The 25,496-nt window shown below is 48.0% G+C and overlaps 2 protein-coding genes across 5 annotated transcripts; one reads left to right on the top strand and one right to left on the bottom strand.

Annotated features, from left to right (window-relative positions):
* Positions 1-210: 210 nt before the first annotated feature.
* On the bottom strand, positions 211-14,965 carry LOC309355044 (uncharacterized protein). Its single transcript, XM_081885427.1, has 5 exons — positions 14,841-14,965; positions 9,030-10,184; positions 5,546-5,672; positions 3,933-3,986; positions 211-3,300 (listed from the first exon to the last, which is right to left on the bottom strand). The coding sequence occupies exons 2-5, from the start codon at positions 10,143-10,145 to the stop codon at positions 1,976-1,978; spliced, it is 2,622 nt and encodes an 873-aa protein (XP_081741553.1). The 5' UTR covers positions 10,146-10,184; positions 14,841-14,965; the 3' UTR covers positions 211-1,975.
* A 3,694-nt stretch (positions 14,966-18,659) lies between these two features.
* LOC309355056 (zinc finger and SCAN domain-containing protein 23-like) lies at positions 18,660-24,457 on the top strand. Of its 4 annotated transcripts, none has more exons than XM_081885485.1 (5): positions 18,660-18,740; positions 19,452-20,788; positions 22,060-22,186; positions 22,624-22,713; positions 23,669-24,457. In XM_081885485.1, the coding sequence occupies exons 2-5, from the start codon at positions 19,988-19,990 to the stop codon at positions 24,244-24,246; spliced, it is 1,596 nt and encodes a 531-aa protein (XP_081741611.1). In that variant the 5' UTR covers positions 18,660-18,740; positions 19,452-19,987; the 3' UTR covers positions 24,247-24,457. The 4 variants fall into 4 exon arrangements, with proteins under 4 accessions (XP_081741611.1, XP_081741613.1, XP_081741612.1 ...); XM_081885487.1 differs by having other exon boundaries at positions 23,777-24,457; XM_081885486.1 differs by lacking the exon at positions 22,624-22,713.
* Positions 24,458-25,496: the final 1,039 nt, after the last annotated feature.

Here is a 25,496-nt window from a genome sequence, read left to right on the forward strand (position 1 = left end):
TAGAATTCATATTTATTGCTCTTCACACTTTTAACTCTGGCCCACCCCCACCAGCACGCAGTCCTCTAGCTGAAAGATTTCCCTACCTGCTGCTCAGAATCCTATTAGTGATTTTTATAAGAAATCTTGTGCTAACTGTAAGTCTGGATTCTGAGGTGGAAAAAAACCTGATGCTGCTCCCTCCACAAGACAGAAAATTGCACACAAGAAGCCGTTTGTAGAAACCATTTATTTTTAAGTTATTTCCAAAAATGAGTTCGTTCTTGCTCCTTTAGGAGGTTCAGAGTCTCAAATGTGGATCCAAAAGAGGAAAAGAAGAAATGCAGCTAAAGTTTTTTGTGGGGGGGTGGGTGGGAGGGGTGTGCCAGGGCAGGAATACACTTTCCTCTTTCCTTCACCAAGGGTCAACAAAGAGAGAATCTGAAGCCTAGAATGGGACACGGGTCTTCTCCTAGATTCCAACCGTTGTGGGGTTATTTGTGAGGCAGAGCCAAGTTCAAGCTCAAAATGTCCCTCCCTGCTCAGAAAAGGCAGCAAGGCTGGGCACACCCCAATTCCTCCCTGTTCATCTCCAAAGATCTGCTTTCTTAGGCTGCAATCCCAAATGCACTTACTGAGGAGTAAAAGCCCTATTTAACATAGATCAAGATGCCTTTGTCTTCCTCTCCAGCATTTAATCCAGGCTGGCTGTACTGATTTTCTGCTGAAACCTCTTGAAAACAGCCACTTATATAAGGCTGTAAAACAGCCCCCGTCCCCTAAGAAGGAAACCTTGCCCCCCTTGATTTCCAAGAAGGAAAGGGAAGGAGGAAATAGAAGTGCCTAGCAAAAAGTGCTCTGGAGGGGAAAAGTTACACAGCCAGCCCTGCTGTTAGGCAGCGTGACACAACTTCCTCAGGTGGCGGATAAAGAGGGGTGGGGAGGAGGCAGCGCTGTGTGCCGCACGCCCAAGCTAACCTGCTGCCCTCAGGCATGCAGGATGCTGTCCTGTTGCCAGTGCTGGAGCAAGATGCAACCTCCAGCCTAACTGGCATGGGAGGCCTTGTCTCTTGCCTCAGGCAGCAAAGTGTCTTGGGCCAGCTCTGGAAAAGTACCGCTGATGACAAGGAAGGATCACTCCTGCTTCAGGCTCTTTTAAGAATCAGATTTATTAGTCGGATTCTTTCCATAAGGGAGGGGAAGCTGGAAGGAAAGAGAAACTGTTATTGGGAATTTGCAAGATTTCATCCAGAACCAGGCTCTGGGGGGGAATCAGGGAAGGTGCTGTTTTCCCTAGTGTTGCAGTGCTACAACCAGAGAAGCAGAGCTTGCCCAAATTCTCTCCCTTTTGCACATGGAACGCTTGGAAAACAAAGGCGCCTTGTGCCACGCAGACACCAAGCCATCCTTTGGCTCCACAGCATGCAAAGTCACCCTTCACAGTCCTCTCATGGTGTGGACCCACTGATTCAACTCACTGTGTGTGGCAAAGCAGTCAAACAGAACTAGTTGGGAGAAGCAGGGAGGAAGGCTTCTGCCACATGATTCAGGAAATGGACAGTAGTGTTCTAGCTGCTGCAGGTAGCAAGGGAGACTCCCCCCCCACCTCCCCACAGGTTTTAAGTGCTCCCTGTAAATGCTACATGGGGGCAAAATCTAGAGTTAGAGTAGCGGAGCCGAACCTGCCCGCAGAAATGTCCCAAACAGTTGCCCCAAATTTTGGGCAACAGGAAAATAGCACATGATCAGAGATGGGTGTGTGGGCATCCCTGTCCCAGAATCCTTTGCAACGTGATCCAACAAGGCTGGCTGTCCACTGCTGCACCACAAGGAGCTCTGAGGCACTTGTGTCTCTGACCAGGTGGGGCAGCCACACCGAGCGGCAACCTTTCTCCGTTCAGCTCTGCGTGGAAAGGACTCGGGCAGCCAGATCCTGTGAACATTGTCCCACTCACCCATCCAAAGGTTCCTCCCCTAACCGCCTAGCATCCAAATTTCAGATTGTTACATGGATGGGGCTCTGGAGGTCATCATCAAGGTTCTCCATGTCAGGCATGTTTGGCAGGTCCGCTCCCCCGTTGGACTCTCTCAAGTGGATCCTCTGGTGGTAGATCATGCTGTGCCTTCGCCGGAACCTCACCCCACACTCCCCACACTGATACGGTCTCTCCCCGGTGTGGATTCTCAGGTGGCGCGTCAAGTGAGACTGCCGGCCGAACCTCTTCCCGCACTCGACGCATGGGTAGGGCCTCTCCCCAGTGTGCGTGATCCGGTGGCGGGTCAGGTGAGACTGCCGGGTGAACGTTTTCCCGCACTCGGCGCAGGGGTAGACCTTGCTCCCCAGGTGGGTCTTCTGGTGCCTGGTGAGCCCGTACAGGTCGTGGAATATCTTCCCGCACTCCATGCACTGGTAGGACTCCTTCTCGGTGTGGGTTCGCTGGTGGGCGGCCAGCTCCGACGGCCAGATGAACCCTTTGCCGCACTCGGTGCAGAAATAGCGCTTCTCCCCTGTGTGGATTCTCTGGTGCGTGGCAAGTTCGGACGGCCACCGGAACGCCTTGCCGCACTCCCCGCAGACGTGGCGCTTCTCAGCCACGTGGCCTCCCAGGTAGGCGCCCAGAGGGGGCAGCTGGCCGTTGCCGTTCCTGCAGTCGGCGGCCAGCGGGGAGTTGTCGCCGGTGTGCATTCTCTGGTGCGCTGCCAGCTCCGACGGCCACTGGAACCCTTTCCCGCACTCGGCGCAGAGGTAGTGTTTGTTTTTGTTGTGGGTTTTCTGGTGTGTGGCCAGCTCCGACGGCCACCGGAACCCTTTCCCGCACTCGGGGCAGAGGTGGGGCTTCTTGACGGTGTGCGGCTTGGCGTAGTCGGCAGCCGGAGGGGTCTTCTCGCCTGTGAAAAGGCTCTGGTGCATCGTGAATTCCGGCGGCCACTGAAACAGCGCCTCAGAGTCCATGCCGTAGTGCGGCTGTTCGCCTGCATGGATCCTCTGGTGGATGGCGAGCTCCGTTGACCACCGGAACCTCTTGCCACACTCCGTGCAAAGGTGGCACTCCTCGCCCATGTGCGTCTTCTGGTGCCTGGTGAGGTGCGAGGAACGACCAAACTGCTTCCCGCACTCGGCACAGTGGTAGGACTTTGGCCTGGTGTGAACTTTCTGGTGCAAGGCCAGCTCGGATTGGCACCGGAACCGCTTCCCGCACTCAATGCAGGGGTGGCGTTTCTCTCTCACTCGGATCCGCTTTGGGTTCAGGTGTTGCACCATCCCGTTGAGCCTTTCTCCAAATTCAAACTGGGGGTCTGCTCTGCTGGGAGTCCTGGCACCTGGTTTGGGTGGTGGTGGTGGGGGGAAGGCAAGAGAAAATTCACAAATTTCATAGGTATGAATTCTAGAGCTGTCACTCAATTAAAGCAACAATAGTTGATCAATGCATGTGTTTTAGATAGAGGTTTAAGCCCTGCAGTTCTGTTCACTATTATCTGGCAGCAAGTCCCACTGAATACCATCGCACCTTGGTTCTTAATCCATTCCGGAACATTCAAAAACCAAGGCGCGGCTTCCAATTGACTGCAGGGGCTTCCTGCACTCAATCAGATGCCGCAGAAGCAACGTCAGATGTTCGGGTTCCAAAGAACGTTTACAAACTGGAACATTTACTTCTGGGTTTGCGGTGCTCGGAAGCCAAAACGTACACGTACCAAGGCGTTCGAAAACCAAGGTACGACTGTACAGCGGGATTTACTTCAGAGCAAACATGAATAAGATTGCCCTGTAACTGGATTAAGTCAGCATACAAAAAAGAGGGGAAAAGAGGATAGATAAATAATGCTAATTGCTTCAACATGATTTGTATGTTTTCACTGCAAGCACCACCTTGGAAGAGACGTTTCCCCTTCTCTCTCCAACATTAGAAAATGCATCTTCTAAGATGCTGCTTTCCACCTGCAGGACCCACCTGAGCCTCCTTCATCGGCTGAAGAATCCCACGTTGCTTCGGTGTCAGAAGAACCTGGGCAGGGAAAGAAACAAGTCAGGTCCGACTGTGACATGCCCTCCGTCACACGCATCCACACAGTATAACAGGATGTTTTGGACAGAGTACTGATATGCCTTCATCTGGATACATTTAACTCCATCCCACAAGTGCCCCAGAACTACAAAAGAAATTCATTGAAACAGGTCTACAGTACAGACTGACACCTGGAGAGGATCTCTAATGCACCTGAGGCAAGGGACCTTGAGAACTGTGTTCGTCTGTATGGCCGTGAAAAGTAGAGAAGAGTCTGGATTTGATATCCCGCTTTATCACTACCCTAAGGAGTCTCAAAGCGGCTAACACTCTCTTTTCCCTTCCTCCCCCACAACACACACTCTGTGAGGTGAGTGGGGCTGAGAGACTTCAGAGAAGTGTGACTGGCCCAAGGTCACCCAGCAGCTGCATGTGGAGGAGCGGGGAAGCGAACCCGGTTAACCAGCTTACGAGTCTACCGCTCTTAACCACTACACCAAGCTGGCTCTCACTTTCACGTAGAAAGTATACTTCACGTGTTACTACTGTGTCATTTTTACAGAAACAAAAAGACCCAGACTTATTTGTCCCTAGGCTGTTTCCTTCCCAGAAAGGTTTTCAAGTGTTATATAATACAATCTTTCTGGTTGTAGATACACAGCTTCATAGAAGTGAACCAGTTGCAAAATGTGCAAAAGCTATAGAGATCCATATGCAGCTTTCCAAGAATTGCTGTGGGGTCCTACTTTCAATGTTGACGTTTGTTTAAACATCTAGCACTGAAAAGTGTGCTGTTAGCATGCTTTCTCGTATCTTTTGTGTTTCTTTTCTACCAGTTGTATAGAATCATATATTTGTTTTTGGAATTTGAAGGTCCGTGGGCTACTAAAAAAACTTTACTGGAGTTCAATTAAGGCCCAAAGACCTAGATCAGGTAGGAAGGTCTAACAACAAACTTGCTCGAACCAGAAACTCACTTCAAACTACAGTTTTCAGTTCTGGCAGGCAGCAGCCCAATGGTTTGCACAAACCGGTTTGGATGATTTGGGTGACACAGCAAAGTGGTTTGTATGAAACTAGAGAGTGAAATTAAACTCACAAAGGAGGGAGGGAGGAGACTTACGTCTGATAATCCAAGCCATAGTTTGGAGGATAATCTCAACCATCTGGGTGTGATGTTAGCCATCACCCTAACCTTGAAAATATGGTGAGAATAAATGTTTAGCTCAAGGGTGGGGAGTTTGTGGCTTTCAAGAAGTTGTGAACTCCAATTAGCCCCAGCCAGCAAGGTCAGCAGTCGGGTATAATGAATAGTCAGGTATGATGGAAGCTGCAGTTCAACAACACCCTTGGCATACATAATAGATAAAGGCATTTGTGTACCGAAGAGAAGTAGGTCAAGGAGCTAAGCCGGGCTTCCTCAATCTCGGCCTACAACTCCCATGATCCCTAGCAAGCAGGAGCAGTGGTCAGGGATGATGGGAATTGTAGTCTCAAAACATCTAGAGGGTCGAGGCTGAGGAAGCCTGAGCTAAGCACAAGGAAGAGAGGCTTCTTACCCAGCAAACAGATATCCACATCGCCCCTCTGCTCGGCCTCCATGCATGCATCTCCCTGCTCGGCATCTGACAAGGCTTGGTCATCATCAGGGAAATTCACAACCACCTCCTCAAATAGGTCTGAATCCTGAAATAAGCAGAGAGACACATTTGACAAAAAGATTGATCAAAGACTGTTTAATGTTAAACTAGCTGAACAAATGAACGGACAAAAAAGTAGGGCATTTAGCATGGGTGCCTAAACAGAATTCCTGTCCAGGTAAGACAGGTGCTCACTAGCGGGACTTTCCAGAAACACCTGAAGACATCTTTGTTTCCCAGCTGGCTAAGTGGGTCTTTGCCACAAGTGTCTGTTTTGTATGGTTTTTAATTCACCATTTTTAATAATCTGTAGTGTATATCACCTTGAGATGGTTGTTTAGAAAGTGGTTAATAAATCAGTACAGTCGTACCTTAGAAGTCAAATGGAATCCGTTCCGGAAGTCCATTCGACTCCCAAAATGTTCAAAAACCAAAGTGTGGCTTCCGATTCGCTTCAGGAAACTCCTGCAGACAATCAGAAGCCACAGAAGCCCCGTCGGACATTCGGCTTCCAAAAATAGTTTGCGCACCAGAACAGTCACTTCCAGGTTTGCAGCGTTCGGGAGCCAAAACGTTCGAGAACTAAGCTGTTCGAAAACCAAGGTACGACCGTAATATTAATTGTTTTTTTTTGGGGGGGGGGGGGAGGAAAGCAACTAAATCCAGCTGCCATCCCATGGACTACGGTTTGGCTTTAATAATGTTTTTAGCTCTGCCTTGATTCATTAAGAGCTGCACGAAAAGCAAAACTCTATGGTACAGTTCTTACTAGACTGTACCATTTTACACTGCAAGCAGGGGGATACTCCAGATTATTTGTATTTTTATGGTGTGAACTGCCCTGAGTTCTATAGATGAAGGATGGTATACAAATTTTAATAATAATAATAATAATAATAATGTACAGAGAAGAGCAGGAAATTTGGGGGTAGGCATTTCACTCAGATATGAATTCCCCTACCAGCAGTCTAAAGATTAACAACCCAGCAAATTGTAACATGTGATTCCGCTGATAGCATAGCTTGGCTGCAATTCCACCCTTATGAGCTCTTTTGGAAATGTAGATTTTATAAGTGCTCTCCTAGGATGCGCCAAGGCAGCTTCATTAGGATGGTTTTTAGAGACAATAGGACAGCCACTCCATGAACCAATATTCCTTAGCCTAGAGTTGAACGCGATACATCGCCCTCAAGGTGGCTCAGAAAATAATATTAGCACGATAAATATACACACAGAGAACACAAAGAACAAGCCAGAATTGAGATCCTGGAATTTTTGCTAGGGCTAACAGATGCTATGTTAAAGTCCATATTCTGCATTTCATTGCCATGCAGATTCCAGAACTCTGGAAGGGTAGAGAAAAATGCTGGGGCTTCTTTGCTTCATATCCTACGAATTGGAAGGCAAAACTCTGCCTATTGTGTGCTCTCCATCTGCTTCTTGATTTCCTGCAGGAAACCTGCACACACAGAGAGAATTATGCCAGTTGTGCCCTTCTGTCAAATCACACAAATGACTGGTGCAAATCCATCATTTCTGAGGCAGAGTCACAATTCCTGACTGCAACGGGGGGGGGGGGGTTCCCTTAGCAAACAGCTCTTTTCATTCCCCCCAATATGCCTCAGCCTGGGAGAGTAGACATCTTGCCCACAGTGTTGGCTTGTAGAGAATGGCAGATGGCCAACTACTAGGAGGAAACCCTTTGTTTCTGGGCTGCAGGACTACAACTCCCAAAAGCCTTTGTGTGGATTTTGGTGAATCCGCTGCGAGCGGCAGGTGCAAAAGTCCTCTGGGGTTTGTAGGCAGCCGTAACAGTGTTTGTAGGAGACCAGGAGGACTGAAGAGGGAAAGCTGGGAATAAGAGATAAGAGGCGCAGCTCTGAATTGAGAGCTCGGTTTGTAGAGGCTGCCTTGAGGTCCTGAAAATAAGAGGAGTCTTAATGGCCAGAGGAAGGAATAAAGAGACGTGAGACTTCAGAGATGATTCAATGTATTTTGGTGCCTCACACACAAAGCTCAAGCTGGAAAACTATAAAAATAAACAAAACTATTGACTATTTGTTCTCTTTAGTGTCACCCAGCAACACAGATTTTCCAGAAAATTTAAAACGGGGGGGGGGGATATCTTCCTTTGTAAATTAGAGCAATTTGTGTTGGAGAAATTCCAGTTTGCATCAGAAAATTTCCCGATACCCTAGAGAGCAATCTAATTTAGCATGTTTATTTGACTTGTGTTTGGTAAACAAAGCTATTTTTAAAAAAAACCTTCTAAACAGCCACGCTTGCAAATATTTATTTGCAACTGGCACCCATTCATTGTTTACAAATCAACTTGCAAAATGGGGAGGGGGGAATTCCCTGGAAAATTTGCCTCCCCAAATACCTGATGGTAGCCCCAAAAGTCACCACTCCTTGAGGTAAACTGCCTTGCATGACCAAATGGAAGGCAAGCCCTGAGGGACACTAAGGAGGGAGGCAGAAGACAGCCGCATTTTATGTTAACAAGAGCAGGACAAACATAGTGCTGCCATTCACACCCTTTGACCTTGATTCCATACTCCTGGAATCCCAGTTATTTGCGATTACTCTGCTGTTAAGGAACACATCTGCTGGGTGCCTCAGAAAGCAGCAGTCCCTCTCCCTACAAAACATGTCCATCCTCTGTCCACAGAAGGCTTGTGTTGTGACATCAACACTGTTTGAATTTGGCCTGTTCTGGTTCCACTTTGCTGGCTGCTACTTAGGGGCGAGTGGGAATACTTGGAACAACGTGATGTCATAGCTGCCATTTTGTATTGCTAGGCAGTATCAGGAGAAGTAGAGAGACAAGACACAAGGGCTGCTGTTATTGGAGGTAGCCATGACTGCTCTGTAACGACTAGTTCTGAGAAGGCTAAAAATTCGACACACAGAGTAGCTTGGACAACCTGTTCAGACAGGCAGGGTACAAATAATAAAATTGTTGTTGTTGTTGTTGTTTTAAGTAGTTTTATACTATTTATATCTTTTTTAAAATGTTTGTGAGGCTGATTGAGAGCCTTAGCTGTAAAACAAATATGTCATCTTTAAACAGATATATTATCTTATGCAAACTGCTGAGGTGTTTCTTATCAAGTGCTATATAAATCTTTTTGTATAAATAAACAAAATAAACCATTAGCCACAGCAATAACAACATTGTAAAGGCAGCCCATGCCCCAAGGACAAAACATGCCCATCACACCTGCCCCCCATCCGTTGCTAGCACCCCACCGCCATTTCCTTCCCTTCTCCGCCATAGTTATGGGCCTATCTCAGCAGGTCAGCCCTCACAAAGAAACTTGTCCCATCCGCAAGCCACAAGATTGTCCTTGGGGGTGGCGTATGGGATGAGAAAGGGGGTGGGGGACGAAAACCATCTCACCTCCTCTTCTGCTCTCTCTGCCTCTTGCTGCTTCGACAGGAACTCCTCTGCCAGGGCCACGGCCCGTGCGCAAGTGTCCGGGCTGCATTCCCACACGCGGCTCCGAATCCCCGGAGGGAGGACCGCCAGGAACTGCTCCAGGATCAGGACGTCCAGAATCTGCTCCTTGGTGCGGTTCTTCGGCTTCAGCCAGTGGTTGCAAAGCTCCCAGAGCTGACCGCAAGCCTTCCGCGGCCCCTCCGTCTCTTGGTAGCAGAACTGCCGGAAACGCCGGCGGGCCGTCTCTAGGGTGAAGCCACCCACTCCTGAGGTGGACGTCCGCGTCTTCCCGATGCTCCCTCGGTCTGCGTTGCCTGGGGTACTGGGCTGGGTTTCTTGCTGGCTCTCCTCTGCGTATGCAGCTGTCCACGGGGAGGAGGCAGGGTTCTCTGCTGGCTCTAATGCCGTAGTAGAGAAGGCCCCCGACTCAATGTTTATGGGTGCTGCCTCAGTCGCTGGAGAAGCATCTTGCGTTGGTGGCGGTGGCTGCACAGTTGCAGGAGGCGGAGCTCGTGGGGCCTGAGACACCTCCTCCCACTGGACTTCCCAGCGCTGAGGTTGTGGGGCTTCTTCTACGGCCTCTGGCTCAGCAGCGGGTGGCACTTCCAAGCCCAGAAGTTCCTCCACAGTCCCAGTGCACACCACAAGTAGGGAGTCATCTCCTTCTTCTGCTCCCACAGCCTCTCGTACCGGCCCCGTTGGATTCTCCTCATCCTCATCATCTTCCTCCTCCTCTCCTCCTCCTTCTTCCTCCTCCTCATCCTCTTCTTCTTCTTCTTCTTCCTCCTCCTCCTCTTCTTCTCCCTCTACTTCTTCCTCTTCCTCCTCCTGCTCTTCCTCTCCTTCTGCTTCCACCACGACTTCCGCCTCCGCTTCTGGCTCCTCCTCCTCTTCTTCCTCCTCCTCCTCGATCGTGATTTCCGGATAGACCCCCTGCTCAAGCAGCACTTTAAAATGGAGATCCAGCTCTCCCGATCCCTGCTCGGGCTCCATTTTGTCTTCCAAAAGGTAGACCGACTTCTCCCAGTTGTAGACGGAGGTCTGGCCACCGAGGCCCCAAGTCTCACACGCAAACATGGCGGGAAACTAGGAAGTGTTTACAGGGGCGTTGTCTCCCTAAAAGTGGGTGGGGGAAGAAAAAAAGGAAGGCTATCACCCAGTTTTAAGAAACCTGAGCCATTTAATCAATTGAAAGTCATTTTCCTGAATTGGTTATATGAATAAGAGCAAGAGTTCTGAAGAAAAACAAAATACTTTTGTTTTTAGGTGATGCAATGCACATGCCGGGGGGGGGGCATCTCAGGTAAAATATTCCCTTCTTTGTGTGAGGGAAGAGGTACCTTCTAAGAAGGTACCAGCTGCCCAGTTTTTGTATTTATAATTATATAGTTTTGCATATAATAATAGTAATCTGCCACTTCACTAATGCGGGCTACTTCAAAACATATAACTGATTAATGAAACTGATTCATGAATGAAACATTGCAGTCCATTAAAAAGGGGGGGGGGAGAGGAAGGGGGGAAGTTGAGGGGGAAAACAGCAGGTGTTGAGGAACATCTTCCCTAACTCCACTGCAAAAAGCCCAGGGAGAAATTGTTAGGATGGCCATCAGTAAAATCTCCTGCCAGTTTGATTCCAGAAGAGAGATACACAGCCACTGTCTCTCTGCTTCACTCATGGCTCTCTCAGTCTGAGCCATCCTGCACATTTAGAATCTTCACCCAGCCCACATACTGCAACTCTTCAAGAGGCAGGTAGGAGATCATACTATGGAGTGATTCCCCAAGGCCGAAAACACCATGTCCCTGGATACTGGAATGTTAGACAGAAGAGTTATTCTAGCCCAGCCTTTTCTGTTCTGTTCCTAGGGAATTTCTTATTACGGTGCGCATTCAAACATGCAACACCTCCACCCCCAGCATTCCACAATGGGACAGCCTTCGCAGGGTCTGTTTTTCTGAACATGTAGATCAGGTTCTGTGTCTTCTGGCCAGATGGATAAGAGAACGGCAAGTACATCTACTACAACACAACACAATGTGTTTTCCCAGCTTGGAAATACGGTGCAGCACTCTAGAGGCTATAGCAAGGCCAGGAAGTGCCATTCTTTTGCCATTTAGCTACTTGCCCAACGAAAGCAGCAGACTTCATGGCTCTGCTGCTTGTGCTGCTTCTCTCCCTCTCTTCCTTTCAGAGGCTCAAGTTCCCATTTGTTTGTACAGTGCCATACTCAGTGCTGATAGGGTGGTACAAAGAATGATAATAATTTACCAAGGCCACTTATTAAGCCAATATAGCACAGTGGCTGGAATGTCTGCACTCCATTAAACATTAAAATTTCAGAGTACTGGGTTTGACCTCAGGTGATTTCCCCCGATTTTCAAAATTATGCAAAATTTATTTGCAGTTCTGTTTTAAGTCCTCGGTCACATATGATCACACAGACCCCATTTGGTGTGACTTAGCATTACATCTAAACCTAGGGCTCATGGTTTGTCTTGCTCCAAAAAGCTGTAGCCAAAGGTCTGTTATTGGCTTACTGGCCCATGGTTAGTCTGGAGCAAGCTTCCTCAAACTCAGCCCTCCAGATGTTTTGAGACTACAATTCCCACCATCCCTGACCACTGGTCCTGCTAGCTAGGGATCATGGGAGTTGCAGGCCAAAAACATCTGGAGGGCGAGTTTGGGAAAGCCTGGTCTGGGGGAACTGGGGTTTACTGTAACACTAAGCCAAACCATGGCTTAGCTCTGTATAGTGCAGAAGGAGGAGGACCACTGGAAGGGAGACATGGCCACTATTTCTCCTCCAAGTACCTGCACACTCATTCATTCATGTTTAGCCATGGTTTGGTTTAGTGTTACAAGCAAATGAGGCCACAGATGAACTCCCCCGCCCACCACACACACTTCTACTCCCCTTAGGATGGTGACACCTGTTGACATTTTTTAACTACCTCAAATACAAACGCCTCCATCATCCTTCAGCATTAAGAATATTCACAAATATTCCCTCCTATTAACTATGACGCACCTCTGCATGTGGTCAGTCTCACAGCTCAATAAACTAAGCAAACGTAAGCAACAACAGTAAGTTGTACAGAAATGTAGGAACTTTATACTAGCAATCGATACATTGTGCTTACAGATGACTATGTACCAAATTCTAACTTCCAAAAAAAGCAACAAAAATGGAAACTTTCCACATTTACAATTAGCTAAAGGACAAGTACTAGGAAATGTTCCCACCCTCTCACCATACTTTTTCATTTTAACAAATGCAATCTTTCTTTCCCCTTCCCCCACCAGTGTTGAAAAAGTATTGTTCATCCTCAGGTGTATAAGCTAGGCGCCAAATGGCTCCTTAAACCAAGGCTACAGCCATCAAAACAGAATGTCTACTTGCCATTTTGGGGCAAGATGGATCTAAAGTTTTATTTTTTTCAAATGACTATCTGACTGTGATTATCAGTTAAACATCTGGCTAGTTCATCTGGCTAGTTGAGTTAGGTTAAGAACTCTGAGAACTTAAAGAAGAAAAGTCCAGTGACAGTCCACATATATATTGCCCTTTTCCTAATTCTTTTTCTCAGTGGTGACAGGGACCATTCATAACATAAGAATATTATTCACAACCGTGAGCAGGGCAGTGGGGTGGGGTAAGTGAGGACAAGATACAATTAACTATAACACCATTCGCTGCTCTTGCACAGGCTGCACAAAAAAGCATTTTGGTTCCTGAAATTCATTCTGATTGTGTTGCAAGTGGCCAATAGCAAAATGTGCCTGGCGCCTGGCTAATTTTGAACACTGTTCATCAACCTATTTTCATCAAACCTCACACAGCCAACTTCAAGTGATTATTAATTTGATAAAACAGGGTTTTTTACTCCAAAATGGAATGATGGCATATGCACCTTTTCAATTAAAGTAACTACATTCAACACTGGAGATTTCCTTCCCTCAATATTTCTTTAAAAAGATTCATCTAGATCATGCATGTCCAACCGGTTGATCGAAATCTACTGGGCGACCACGTGTTGTCTGTGGTCAAACATGGTTGATTGCGTGATCCTGAGCAATCTACCCCCCCCCCCGAAAAAAACTCAACAACTTTGGCTCACCCCCCCAAAAAAACTCAACAACTCTGGCCAATCCAATGGGTAGATCACTGCCAGTTTATTTATAGTGGGAGTAGATCGCAGTCTCTTGGAAGTTGGACGTGTCTGACCTAGATGTTTCCAAATCTGCCCGGCCCCCCCTAAAAATTTCAAAACATGAACAGGAGCAAGACCAGCACTAATAATCTTTTGGAAAACAAAGCACATGTTACAAAAGGAGCACCTTCCATATGCACATTTGGACATACAAATTTCTACATAAAAGGATTTCATTCTTAAAAACAGAAATAGACACTCATCCTCCCAAGGGTATCAACTGCAAAATTCACACCGACAAATCTTCATAGCAGACTTTAAGAAATGAGTCAAAGTATTGGAACCACTGGGAAGAATCAAAATTAGCTTCAAAGACTTTTCACCTGGGAGTTATAATAGCAGACTTGAAGCACAAATATTTGGAGTTAACTCTATGCCCAAAAGATTCCCAAACTGCACTGCAAGTCATCCAAGCAGTCCCTGCACATCTGGGCCACTGACTAATGAACACTAATGCCACGGAAGCCACAGATTGGCAGCAGAAGTGGGGGGGGCAGCGAGGGGAGGAGCCCGGGCCGCTTGGGGGAAATGAGCATGTTTACTAATGGTGAGAACATAGTTGATCTACTACCACCTCCCTGCTCACTTTAACAGAAGGACTTAGACCAGACATTCAATTATTTGTTCACTATTAGGGCGAAGCACTTGATTGATCTGTTAATTAATTAATTGGCAAAAGGATTACTGTGCTAACACCAAAAGGGGGAAGGGGAGCTGAAGTGGTGATTCAGTCTCCTTGTCATTTTTGTTAGGTTGCTTCCACTAAACAGGAAGCTCCCACCTCTTCCCAAAGACCAGGGTAAGGCAATCAGCCATCCACACCCCCTATGCAAAGTGGGGTGCACTCCGCTCCCCACCATCAGATGCAGAGACACAGCCCCCCACCTCCATCTTTCTAGCAGTAAACCTCCTTCCTTCCCAGATGGCCCAACTTTCCACCTCTCCCCCCCCACCAGCCACCCACATCTTAGCTTCCTGTCCTCTTTCTCCTACCAGAAACATTTCTGCCTAGCCCTCCCCTGATTAACCCCTTCCCTTCTCCCAGGAGAAGGGTCTCCCCCCCCCCAATGTGGCTGAAAAAGGCCACCTCCCTGCGACCACCATCCTTCCCAAGAACAAAAAAGAAGGACCTTGACCATTCATTGCCCGGCCTTTCCCCCGCCCCCGAGCCCATCCCTTCGCCCTTACGCACAGCTCCCCCTGCCTCTCCACCCCATCGCGGCAGAGAGAGGCCCTGGTGCATTTGCCAGCCCTCCCACTAGACTCGCCCCCCCCCGCCACCCCGAAACCGAGACAAGGGGAATGCAGCCATTTTGCCTCTTTGATGTGGCTGGGGGTGGGAGGGGCAAAGCGATGGCTCATGTTGCGCTCCCCGCTCGCTCTCCCCTGCGCTCCCAGCAACCAACCCCCCCTTCCAATCGGTGACATCTACCTAGGATTTTGGGGGAGCAGGAAAAGCGCCCCCCTCCAAATCCAGCCCACCCACCGCCCTCTCCTCCCCCACCCCCGCTTTGCACGTGGCTTTGCAAAATGGGGAGGCCGGCCGCTGCTACTCACCCTTCGGCGAGGAGAGCCGGTCTTCCCTCTCCCGCCCCCTTGCACCAGATGCGGCTACTTGGGGGTGTTGCAACCCCGAACCTCTCTCTCTCTTCCGTGCCCCCTCCTCCCCCCAAAAAGGCGGAGCAGGAAGGCGCCTCCTCCTCTTCCTCCCTCCCCACGTGGGCGCCAGGGCATTAACCCTTTGCGCGCTTCGGACGACCAGCTCTCGCCCCCGCCGCTCATCAAGGCGCAAATCAGATGCATGTTCCTGCAGTTTATGGTCATTTTCTTCTTGTCGTGGATTTATAGGAGCCGAACCAGTGTCCAAAGTGGTTTTTTGGGGGGATGACCCCACTTTTCTCTAATTTAGGAAAACGTATTTCGAAATAAAACCCCTACGCATTAGAAATAATAATAATAATAATAATAATAATAATAATAATAATAATAATTCACGTCTGAGATTTTTTAAAGCTGCTCACAGGAAATTCGTTCAGCGTGTAGTTTTATCATCCTCCCATGGAGATCACGCTTCATTTTGTTCAGACACAAGCGTGCAGTTTCTTCCTTTGTAACCATTTCCAGAGGGACAGGCCTGTGGGTCTGCTGCAGCTCACCCTACAAAGCAATGTCTGGTGGCATCTTGAAGATTTAACAAATGTATTATGGCATAATAAGCTTTCATCACTGGACTACAGACCATTTGATTAAATGGACCCCATAAAAGCTTATGCTGTTAAAAATAATTTGGTTATCTTTTCAGGTGCCGCAAGGCATTCACAATTTCTCCATTTACAACCCCCCAAACTCCCCCACGCCCCCCCACAAGCTGGAGAAACCTAACTTTTTTAAAGGTCTTGGACTCAAATAATCTATCTAGCACAGAGTAACAGTGACTGAAGCACAGCACAATAAAAATGATTAAAATTTAACTAAAAAATATAATGTCATATATATATATATATGTGTGTATATTGACCTCAAATATTTCTCTGATAGGTCGGAGGAAAATGGAAAAGCCACCCCATTGTCTTTTTGTTCACAAATCCTGTCTTAAGGGTATGTCTGTGTATGAATAGGGTGAGCCTGTGACCTGGCTCAGTTCCTCCGTATTTATCATTACAAAAGACTGGCCAAGCTACCCAGGTAATCCAATCAAGTGACCATTAATAGGTAACCTGCCAGACAAGAGATAAACTATCCACTCAGATTTCTGTTGTAGACCGCCTCTTCTGTGATGTAGGTATGATGTATCTGGGGGGGGTAGTTTTGGGCTACACCCCTTCTGTGATGTATGTATGATGTTTCTGTGGATGGTCCTGGACTCCAGGGTGGGCAACTTAAAATGTCTATATAAGGGCGGGCACACTTTTGTTCTGGGTCCTCCTCCTTTCCTGTGTGTGAGGGGAGCACCCTGTTGCAACAGTTCAATAAAGATCAGGCTTACGAGCTGCTTTGCTTCCCAATATTCTCTGGTTGGCCTCTCTTATTTTCTCCAACTGATGGAGAACCTACAAAGGACTCTATTAGGGCTCTTGTGTTCCCCATAAGGGAATAAGGGCAGATTTTTGTTTCTTACAAAATAAAATGAACAGAACCTGTACATTCAAAACAAGCAAAACTGTCAGGCTGGCACCAACTTCAAACAAGGCTTTTTTAAAGGGAAACAAATGAAAGTTAATAAAATAAATAAATGATATTAATGCTAGTTAGCACTATGCAAATATGTCATATAATCTCTTTTTTCCGGAAATGAACTGAAAAGTATGGGATGATGTATAAATGCCCCACATGAATTATGATGAATGCTCAATAAAGGTGCATTCTGGAGGAGCCCTCTCAACACACTTAAGCCACATTCATACTGATTTACATGTCATGGCTCCCATATATGGATGAGTGAACCTGTCCGTTCTGGTTTCTCTGTTTCTCATTTTCCCAGTCTCAAATTCAAATCCCCACATTTCTGCAACAATTAGCAATTAAAAAAACCCAAACTCATCAAAATTTATCAGCATTTTTAGGATGAATTTCTCCTAATTAGCATATTTTTGTATGTGGTTTTGGCACACACACACACACACACACAGAGCGCAATTCCCCCCTAATAACACATATTTGTCTGTTATTTTAATTAATATATGCATTTTATGTGCATTTCCCTCAACATAAGCATTTTTGCACACATAGTTTGGCTGGCGAATTGCATCACACAGTTTCAAAGGGCAGCTGTGTTTTGGTTTGCGTATTGGTCCAAGAAATGCCAGTTAGGTAGCTTTTCATTAAAAGGCAAGCTAAATCAAATTTCTGCCCCATTCCTACAATTCTCAGGCATTCAGTACTCTCATTGAGCAACAGTTCCCAGGTTGATTTTAAGGAAGCTGTGTTAGCTAAACCAGTGTTAAATCAGTTTTCATGAGGAGTCTAGATTATTATTATTACTATTACTACTACTAAGGACACATGGGTGGCGCTGTGTTCCAAACCACAGAGCCTAGGTCTTGCCGATCAGAAGGTCCCGGTTCGAATCCCCGCGACAGAGTGAGCTCCTGTTGTTTGGTCCCAGCTCCTGCCCAGCTAGCATTTCGAAAGCATGTCAAGTGCAAGTAGATAAATAGGTACCGCTCCAGCGGGAAGGTAAACAGCGTTTCCGTGCACTGCTCTGGTTCGCCAGAAACGGCTTGGTCATGCTGGCCACATGACCCGGAAGCTGTCTGCGGACAAAATTCCGGCTCCCTTGGCCTATAGAGCGAGATGAGTGCCGCAACCTCAGAGTCATCCGTGACTGGACCTAACGGTCAGGGGTACCTTTACTACTACTACACTACACAACTACTACTACTACACCATTACTACTACTGCAACTGCTACTACTAGCACTGCTGCACTACTACTGCCACTACCACTGCTAGTACACTAGTACTACTACTACTGTACACTCCTACTGCCACTTCTATCCACTCTACAATTTCCAGAGTGGATTAACAGTCAGCCCCTCTTCTCCGGGAACAGCCATGTAATAGATCCTTCAGGAAAGAGCATTGGGATTTCAGCAGAGGGGCTGGTCCATTGGGGTGAATGGCATTCCCCCCCTTAACCTCAGCCTGCCCTCAGCCAACCACCACCTGCCACCCTCTCACTTCCCTCTTGCCCAGAGGGTGGCACTGCCTGCCAGTTTCTTCCTCCTTAGTCCCTGCAGAACTACTCAGCAGGGAGGAGGAGGAGGAGGAGGGTGCGAACTACACTACAATTACTGTGGTGATTTGCCAGCCATCGGCTCTACGGCCAACTACTATTGACCTTTCCTTCTTCCTCCCTCCCATTCCCGATGGGCACTAGCCACCACTGAGATCCTCGTTATTCTGTTATAATTTAGGGCTGCTGTACGGGAATTATGGTTGCATCCGCACGGCATTCCTGGGCTTATTCTGACATTCGGCCTGGACTTAATGTGCTTGGGAGAAAATTGTGGTCTTTGGGGCATGAACACCCTAACGTAACGTGTGAACGGGCACTCCCGTGCACGCACATAAACCCACGCTACTGCGCCGAAGAGCCAGGTTATCCCGCATACAAAGGCATTGGCTTAGCCTGGGCTGGATTTTTGAACCTGCTTTCAATTCTTAAACGGCAGATCTGTCCCCCACCCCCCTCTTTTGTTTTCTTGTATGGAAAGAGCGTGAAAAGTTAGATGATTTGAGCCAGCTTTGCTGCGACGCCGATCCGGTTTCTCTTTTCTATTGCTAACGTGGCGACGAATGAGATTTTCCAAGGGTTAATATGATAGAGCAGGGGAGCGCGAGAGGGGCTTCGGAGAGGAACCTTCCTGCTCCGCCTCTCTGGAGATGGAGGTGGGAGGCGGGCAGTGTTTCAGCAGGAGAATCAGGAGCTTGTGGTGGAGGCGAGGCAGTCCTGGGGGTGAGTGAAAAAGAGGTCCCGGGAAGATGGAGAACGCAGCGCCCATAGGGTGCTTTAGCTAGAGAGAGAAAAGGGAAATAGATGTAAATGCATAAATATCAAGGGGTGCTTAGTAGCTACCCTGCGATTATTAATTTCCCATCCATACGTGCTTTCTGATCAAGATTGTTACCCTCCACCATCCCACCCGCCCATCCCCGCAGACCAAAATCTCCTTTAGCTGCTTGAGTTTCCAACCTGTGCAGCTGAAAGGAATGTGCTTTGCTTTCAGAAAAGTTGTGCAATTCATGCATACAAATGGGCAGGAGAACAGACCTTTTATCAGCTGGATAATAAACAGACACCCCTTGGATATCTCTACCATGGACAGAACTGAGTGCAATCCTGAGTCAATTCTGGACTCATAAATACCCCATCCCTTGCCTGAGCCATTTCTGGAAACAGTTTGAAGCCAGGTTAAATGCCCTGGATTCCCCCAAACAACTCTGAAAAGTACTGGTTATGCAAAGAGTGATGAGGACATTATTAGAAGCCTCTGATTGCTTCCAAGAACTACAATACCAAAAGACCCATGGGTGGGAACCCTGAGATTAAACAGGTTTCATTTAAAAGCATAGTTTGAGAATGTTGAGAGAGGGCCAACCCTGGTTCACTAGCCTCTCCCTGATCTACGCCAATATTTCTTTTTTTAACCATATCTCATCATTTCAGGCACAGTTGGTTCTCATCGCTCAGAGATGTCACATTACTCTGCAGATCATCATATCCTAATTAGGGCACTCACTTGATTCAAGAAATGCTAGTTGCTCCATCGTAGCTGTTTTAATTGATCGAATCCACACCTTCATAAAACAACAGCCCTGGAGGAAAAAACTATTTTGCTCTTCATTTTTCAGTAATGCACTCACACAGGCGCTTTCTTAAAGAGACGTACCCTGCTACGTAAGACCAAAAAGGAAGATGTCTTTCCTGAGATGGTTTCCTGCCAGCACACATGCTGTTTGTAAGTCCTTGCCTTAAAAAAATGATTTTTTTAAAAGGAAAAAAAATCTGCTGCCTGATTCGTTCACACTTGTTATCGTACAAAATAATTTGTAATTGGCTGATCTGATGTCTATTTAAACGATGTTGCTGTTACGATTCTTCCACGGCTGCCTCAAATCGCCTCATGTAGTCACTGATGGATGTGAGAAAGGGAGTTTTGGGGAGCAAGAATGCAGGTTTGAAGAGAGTGTGAAGGTGGTACCATGAGAGAGAAGATGGCCACAGAGGAGGGGGCTGAGGCAGACCTGGGAGCTGTGACCCAAGCGCCACTGAGCCTGCAAGGCATTAAAATGGAAGAGCAAGCACCAGCAGCCCTCAGAATGGGACAAGCCCTAGAAAAAGCAGGACAGGCTTCTTGTGTCCTTCATGCCAGGAAGCTCTTGCAATGGAAGGTGTCTCCACTGGTCAAGGAGGAGCCAGATGCAGGAAGGATCCAGTGCTGGGAGGTGCAAGGCCCAGAGACAGAACATCCCCTTTCCTTTGGATGGGGGAAAGCAAGGCCCACCGAGGCTGAACCTTGGGATGACATCCTGGCACTTTTCGCTTCCTTTGAGCACGTGGCCTACGCCTGCCAGTGGCCGAGGGAAGAGTTGGTGGCCCGGCTTTTGCCAGCCCTGGGCGGGGAGGCCCAAGAGGCTTACCTCAGTTTGGACACTAGTGACAGAAGGGACTATGGGAAAGTGAAGGCAGCCATCTTGAAGAGGGAACCCGTGGCGTCGGAGAAGCGGAGGAGGCACTTCCGGCAGTTCCAGTACCAGGAGTCAAGGGGGCCGAGGGATGCTTGCTGGCGGCTCTGGGAGCTGTGCCGTCGTTGGCTGAGGCCGGAGAGCCGGACCAAAGAGCAGATCTTGGAGCTGCTGATCCTGGAGCAATTCCTGACCATCTTGCCAGAGGAGGTCCGGAGCCAAGTTTGGGAGCAAGTCCCAGAAACCTGTGCCCAGGCGGTGAACCTGGCTGAGAATTTTTTGGCAAGGCAGCAGGAGGCTGAGAGGCAGGTACTCCAGGTGAGAAGATCCTGCGGTTCTTTCTTGATCCCTGGGGTTTCAAGTTGGTCTAACCATGTGGGAAGTTTTCCTTAGGTGCTTATGCAAGGGGAGACAAAGCACCTCTCTCCTCCTGATCACCATCTAATAAAATCCTTCTCATGTAAAATGTCTTCATAAAGGCAAAGATGGTCAAAGCTGCTTTATGACCTGTGAAAATCTGGTGCGCTAAGCCTTGGGATAATATATTTAATTTGCATAGACTTTAGCTGTATGGAGAACGATGTAAGTGCTTTGCCCAAAGTTAGAAGCAAAGAATGTCCGTGTCCAAAGATATAAAATCTAAACAGACAGAGCACAAAAGGCAGGGAAGAGAATTAGGAGATCAGGAGTGGGGAACCTGCTGCCCCCCAGATGTTGATGGACTCTGGCTCCCATCATCCCTGACTACTGGCCATGCTAACTGGGGCTGATGGGAGCTGGAGTCTAACATTGTCTGGTGGACCACTGGTTCCCCTTTCTCAGCTTACCCCTTGTGATGGTAAAAGTGAAAAATCCCACAGCTTCCTAATGTTTTTAAACCTTCCTGACTGTAAGGAGTCCCAGCTGAGGCTTCGTGTCATGGACTGGCTGGATACAGAGGAGGGGTGGGAGGCACTAGTTGGGAACCCCCAAGGAAAGAAGGCTCAGGGCCAGGGGACTGGTGTTGGGATGACGATGGGAGATCAGAGGGAGAAGAGGAACAGGCTGGGAGGAGGCAGTGTCAGAAGCTGAAGAGGTAACAGGGTTTAGTGAGTGGGGAGAATCTGTTGCAGAGAGAAGTCTAGAAGCAAAAGCAAGAGAGGAGGGAGGCAGCGATAAAGAAGTCAGGGGGTCTTCCCCTCCTGCTGTGACCAGTTCCCTTCCCCTCTGGTATCCCAGGACCAGAAGGGGTTATGAAGAGGGAGGAGCAGAGACAGGCGTGCCAGCGGAGTCTCAGGTTGCTTGGGAAGGACCCAGAGAGAAGGGGATTTTGGCATCTTATGAGTAGGAGCAAAACCTACTCAGAAGAGTTGCTGTGCTCATTAGGCCTGGCTTCACTGAGCTTATAATTTGTATGATTTATTGCTGGCTGGCATCCTGACATTATGACATCAAATCACGCTGACTAGTGAGAGTCCCCAGTTCTGTCTCAAACCCAGTGAAGTCCTTTGCTCCCCCAAGCTGTTCCAGGGAGTTTGTGCCAGGATATCGAATGCTCATTCCTACCAGCCCTGTTCCTGCATTGAGCGGGACCTTCCCTGCAATTTCAGGTGTCAGGGCCGTTCGAGGACATCCTCGTGAGTTCCCCAAGGGCAGAGCTGGCTCCGTCAGACACAAGGCAGAGCCTCCTCAGGAAGGCCAAGCAGGCAGGTGGCGGAGGAGATGCCAGCTCTCTGGGTGAGTAGTTGCTGCATTTTTGAAATTCAAGTTTACATAGGCGTTGCCATCTTCACGGGCGCATAGCTTGTACTGTTGTTTTAACTTAGAGTGTTGAGTTTAACTTAGAGTATTGTTCTAAGTGTTAAGTAGCATGTGATTGGTGTGCCCCCCCCACAAAACCTAGAACTACCCCTACATTTGCCTCCAGCTCTCCTCTTGAGCTCTCCCCAGTTCTGTAAAATTAGTGTGCAGCAACCCTGTTCACAGAATTTTTTATGGGGCCATCCATACCAGCTGTTTCCGCCATGTCTTGGAAACAGCAGTACTATGTTCCAGTTCATGTGATGTCCCTTATTGGAGTTCCACTTCCTGGTTTTCAGGCCAGGGCTGATATCATTCCTTGTTCTCTTCAGCCAGTTTTGGCCAAACCACACTGCGTTTCTTTTCTGATGCAGGTTCTTCTGACACAGAGGCAACATGGGACTCACTGGCAGACGAAGGGGGCCGTGGCGAATGTGGGAAGCGAGACCCTTCTGCAAGAGCAGGTGGGCAGGGTACTAGACTGCTCTGATACACAAGAGACATCCAGATCCTTACAGGGGAGGCTAACGGCTTGAGAATTATGCAGCACAAAGTTTTACCTTTGTCATGAACTTGCTAGGCAGTCTTAGGCAAAAGCCACTCTCCGTTTCAGATCCTTTCCCCCATGCTCAACACAGGCAAAATAATGTTGAGATTCCTGCATTGCGGCGGGGGGGTGGGTGTGTGTGGACTAGATGACCCTTGGAACCCTTTCCAATTCTATGTTTCTATGATTTTTACAGAGTTGCTATAAGAAAGCCAGTATGGTTAGTGTTGGATTAGGACCTGGGAGACCCAGGTTCAGATCCAGATGCAGCCATAAAGCTTACAGGGTGACCTTGTGCCAGTTGCACTCATTCTCTCTCCTCTATTCCCCTTTATAATAATAAATTTTATTTATACCCCGCCCTCCCCAGCTAAGACTGGGCTCAGGGCAGCTAACACCAGATATAAAAACAATTGATTAAAATACAACTTAAAAACAAGATTCAAATACAACATTAAGATGCAGCCTCATTTCAGTAGAAACTCAAATCAAAAACTTTTTGGGGAAGAAAACATCCCCAAGCTACAATTAGAGAGCTACAATTCCCTGCGAAGAGGGATTGACTATTAAACCACTCTGGGAATTGAGAGTATTGCGAAGGGAATAGAATGGTTTCCCAACACCTCTTAGCACCCTGAAATAAACTGCCCTTCCCATAATTATTTATGGGAAGGCATGCCCATTTAAAAAGGAATCACTGCGCTTGAGATGTAGGGTGTGAATGTGGGAGGGAAAAAACAAGAATTAATTGACTTGGCCAGTCATTGTCTTTGATGCTACCTGCTATTGGGCTCCCTACTTTCTGCCTTGCCGGTCCAAATGGGCACCAGCTGTTCCTTACGTTAAACATTTATTTTCTTTTTATTCATTAGTGCATTTACACCCCACTCAGGGTTGGCTGGCTGCAAATACTCGGCTGTATCGTTTAGAGCCTTCCTCCTGCCAGCTTCAGGCCTTCAGCCTTCTTTTCTCTCCGGCAGCTGGTAGCTGTGGAGCAGCGTCCGGATTCTCTCCCCTCCCTGCACCGGCCAGAAATGAAGAGTATGGAGAGAGGCCTGTGGGAGCTGAGGGGCTCCCAGCACACCTGGGCGCCGCCAGCAGGGACAGCGCGTACCTGTGTTCCCAGTGCGGGAAAGGGTTTCGTTGGCCGTCGGCGCTGGCCGTCCACCAGAGGACCCACACGGGGGAGAAGCGGCACCGCTGTGCCGAGTGCGGGAAGCGCTTTGGCCAGCGTGGGCATTTGACGGTGCACCGGAGGATCCACTCGGGAGAGAAGCCGTCCGGGTGTCCTCAGTGCGGGAAGCAGTTTGTCGACTCCTCTCACCTCACCAAGCACCAGAGGACACACTTGGGGGACAGGCCCCACCACTGCGCTGAGTGCGGGCGAAGGTGTGCCAATAAACGCTCGCTCGTGCAGCACCAGCGAATTCACAGCAGGGAGAAGTCCTAGGCCTGGGGATGAGCCTAGGCCCCTCTTGAGATTCAGGGACTGAGTTATATTGCTGTAAGGCGGAGATTTGGCCCTCCAGGTATCACTGGTCTGCAGCTGCCATCATTGCTGGCCATGCTGGCTGTGACGGAGGACCAAAGGTTCAGTTCCTCATTCCTGGTATAACTGAAGAGAAAGGAGCCCCTGTTTCTACCCTTTGCCCCCCTGGGGGGGGTCTCTGGGGGTTTTCCTGTTGTTATTCTGTCTCTCACAGCTACAATAAACCTGCCATTAAAATTATGGACTGGTCATTTCTTCGTCAGAGGGCAAACGGGCAAATTTAGCAGGGGATCAAATACTTCTTCCCCCCTCACTGTATATAGCAATGAGGAAGCATGCTTGGGTGAGCTGGTCCTGCAGGTCTGTTGTAGCAGCCAGCTGTGCCGAGTGCCCTGAATATCAAACAGAATTCTTCCCAGCCCTTGGAGCCCTTTTGGAATGTAAAAAAAAAATACGTTTTCTTTTAAAATTAATGCATTAACTAATAAGTGGATAAGAGGGCATTCATGTTTCAGGAGCCTACTTGAACCGGTGTTTGATTTGGTGGTATGTATGTCATTCAGTTCTGAAGGTGGGCTGAAGAATTTGTTGTTATGTTATATCTGCCTTCACAACATGAAAATGTTTGTGACTGGATTTTACCCCAGGTCAGAGAGGTGTCATTGAGTGTAGGTGGTGAGATCAGAATCCATATTTGTTTCTCTTAAAAACAGGCATGACCTCTAACAGAAGAGGTGATTGTAAATGAACTTAACGGAAGATAGTCAGGCCTACCAGACCAATGGGACTGTACATTTATCTCTTCCCCCTCCCCATTACACATCTTTTAGAGCGGTCTAAAATTTTGAGTTCTTCTCCAGGGCCAACACTTGGACAAAGTGATGTCAGGTGCCCCCCCCAATCGATCAGTCCTGGTGGGCTATTCTGACTATGGCAAGGGCAAAAAGAGCAGTGGCCTAAGCAGCTTGAGGCAGCCACTTTATGTGGGGCATTGTGGGTAATTAAGATGGCTGGTGCTGGGCTAGAAAAATAATGATGACAAGCAAGCATCAGCAATGGACTCCAAGGATGCTTGATAGTTTACCAACAGGAAGTCACTGTTAGGACAGTGTTTATGGAAGACAATCTTACTTAGCTATGAGCGACTGCCAAAGAAGAAGATGAAGGCGAGGTCCCCGCTTCAGAGCTGTAGACCATCTACGGGACTCTCC

This window comes from Podarcis melisellensis, assembly GCF_964234715.1.
Source record: "Podarcis melisellensis genome assembly, chromosome: 13".
NCBI classification, from domain to species: Eukaryota; Metazoa; Chordata; class Lepidosauria; order Squamata; family Lacertidae; genus Podarcis; species Podarcis melisellensis.

Coding starts and splice junctions, on each gene's coding strand:
- LOC309355044 (XM_081885427.1), bottom strand. CDS start 10,145: ATGTTTGCGTGTGAGACTTGGGGCCTCGGTGGCCAGACCTCCGTCTAC. Junction 5,673..9,029: donor CAGAGAGAGCAGAAGAGGAG/GTGAGATGGTTT, acceptor TGCTTATTTCAG/GATTCAGACCTATTTGAGGA. Junction 3,301..3,932: donor AGCCGATGAAGGAGGCTCAG/GTGGGTCCTGCA, acceptor CACCCAAACCAG/GTGCCAGGACTCCCAGCAGA.
- LOC309355056 (XM_081885485.1), top strand. CDS start 19,988: ATGAGAGAGAAGATGGCCACAGAGGAGGGGGCTGAGGCAGACCTGGGA. Junction 20,789..22,059: donor CTGAGAGGCAGGTACTCCAG/GTGAGAAGATCC, acceptor CTGCAATTTCAG/GTGTCAGGGCCGTTCGAGGA. Junction 22,714..23,668: donor AGACCCTTCTGCAAGAGCAG/GTGGGCAGGGTA, acceptor TTTATTCATTAG/TGCATTTACACCCCACTCAG.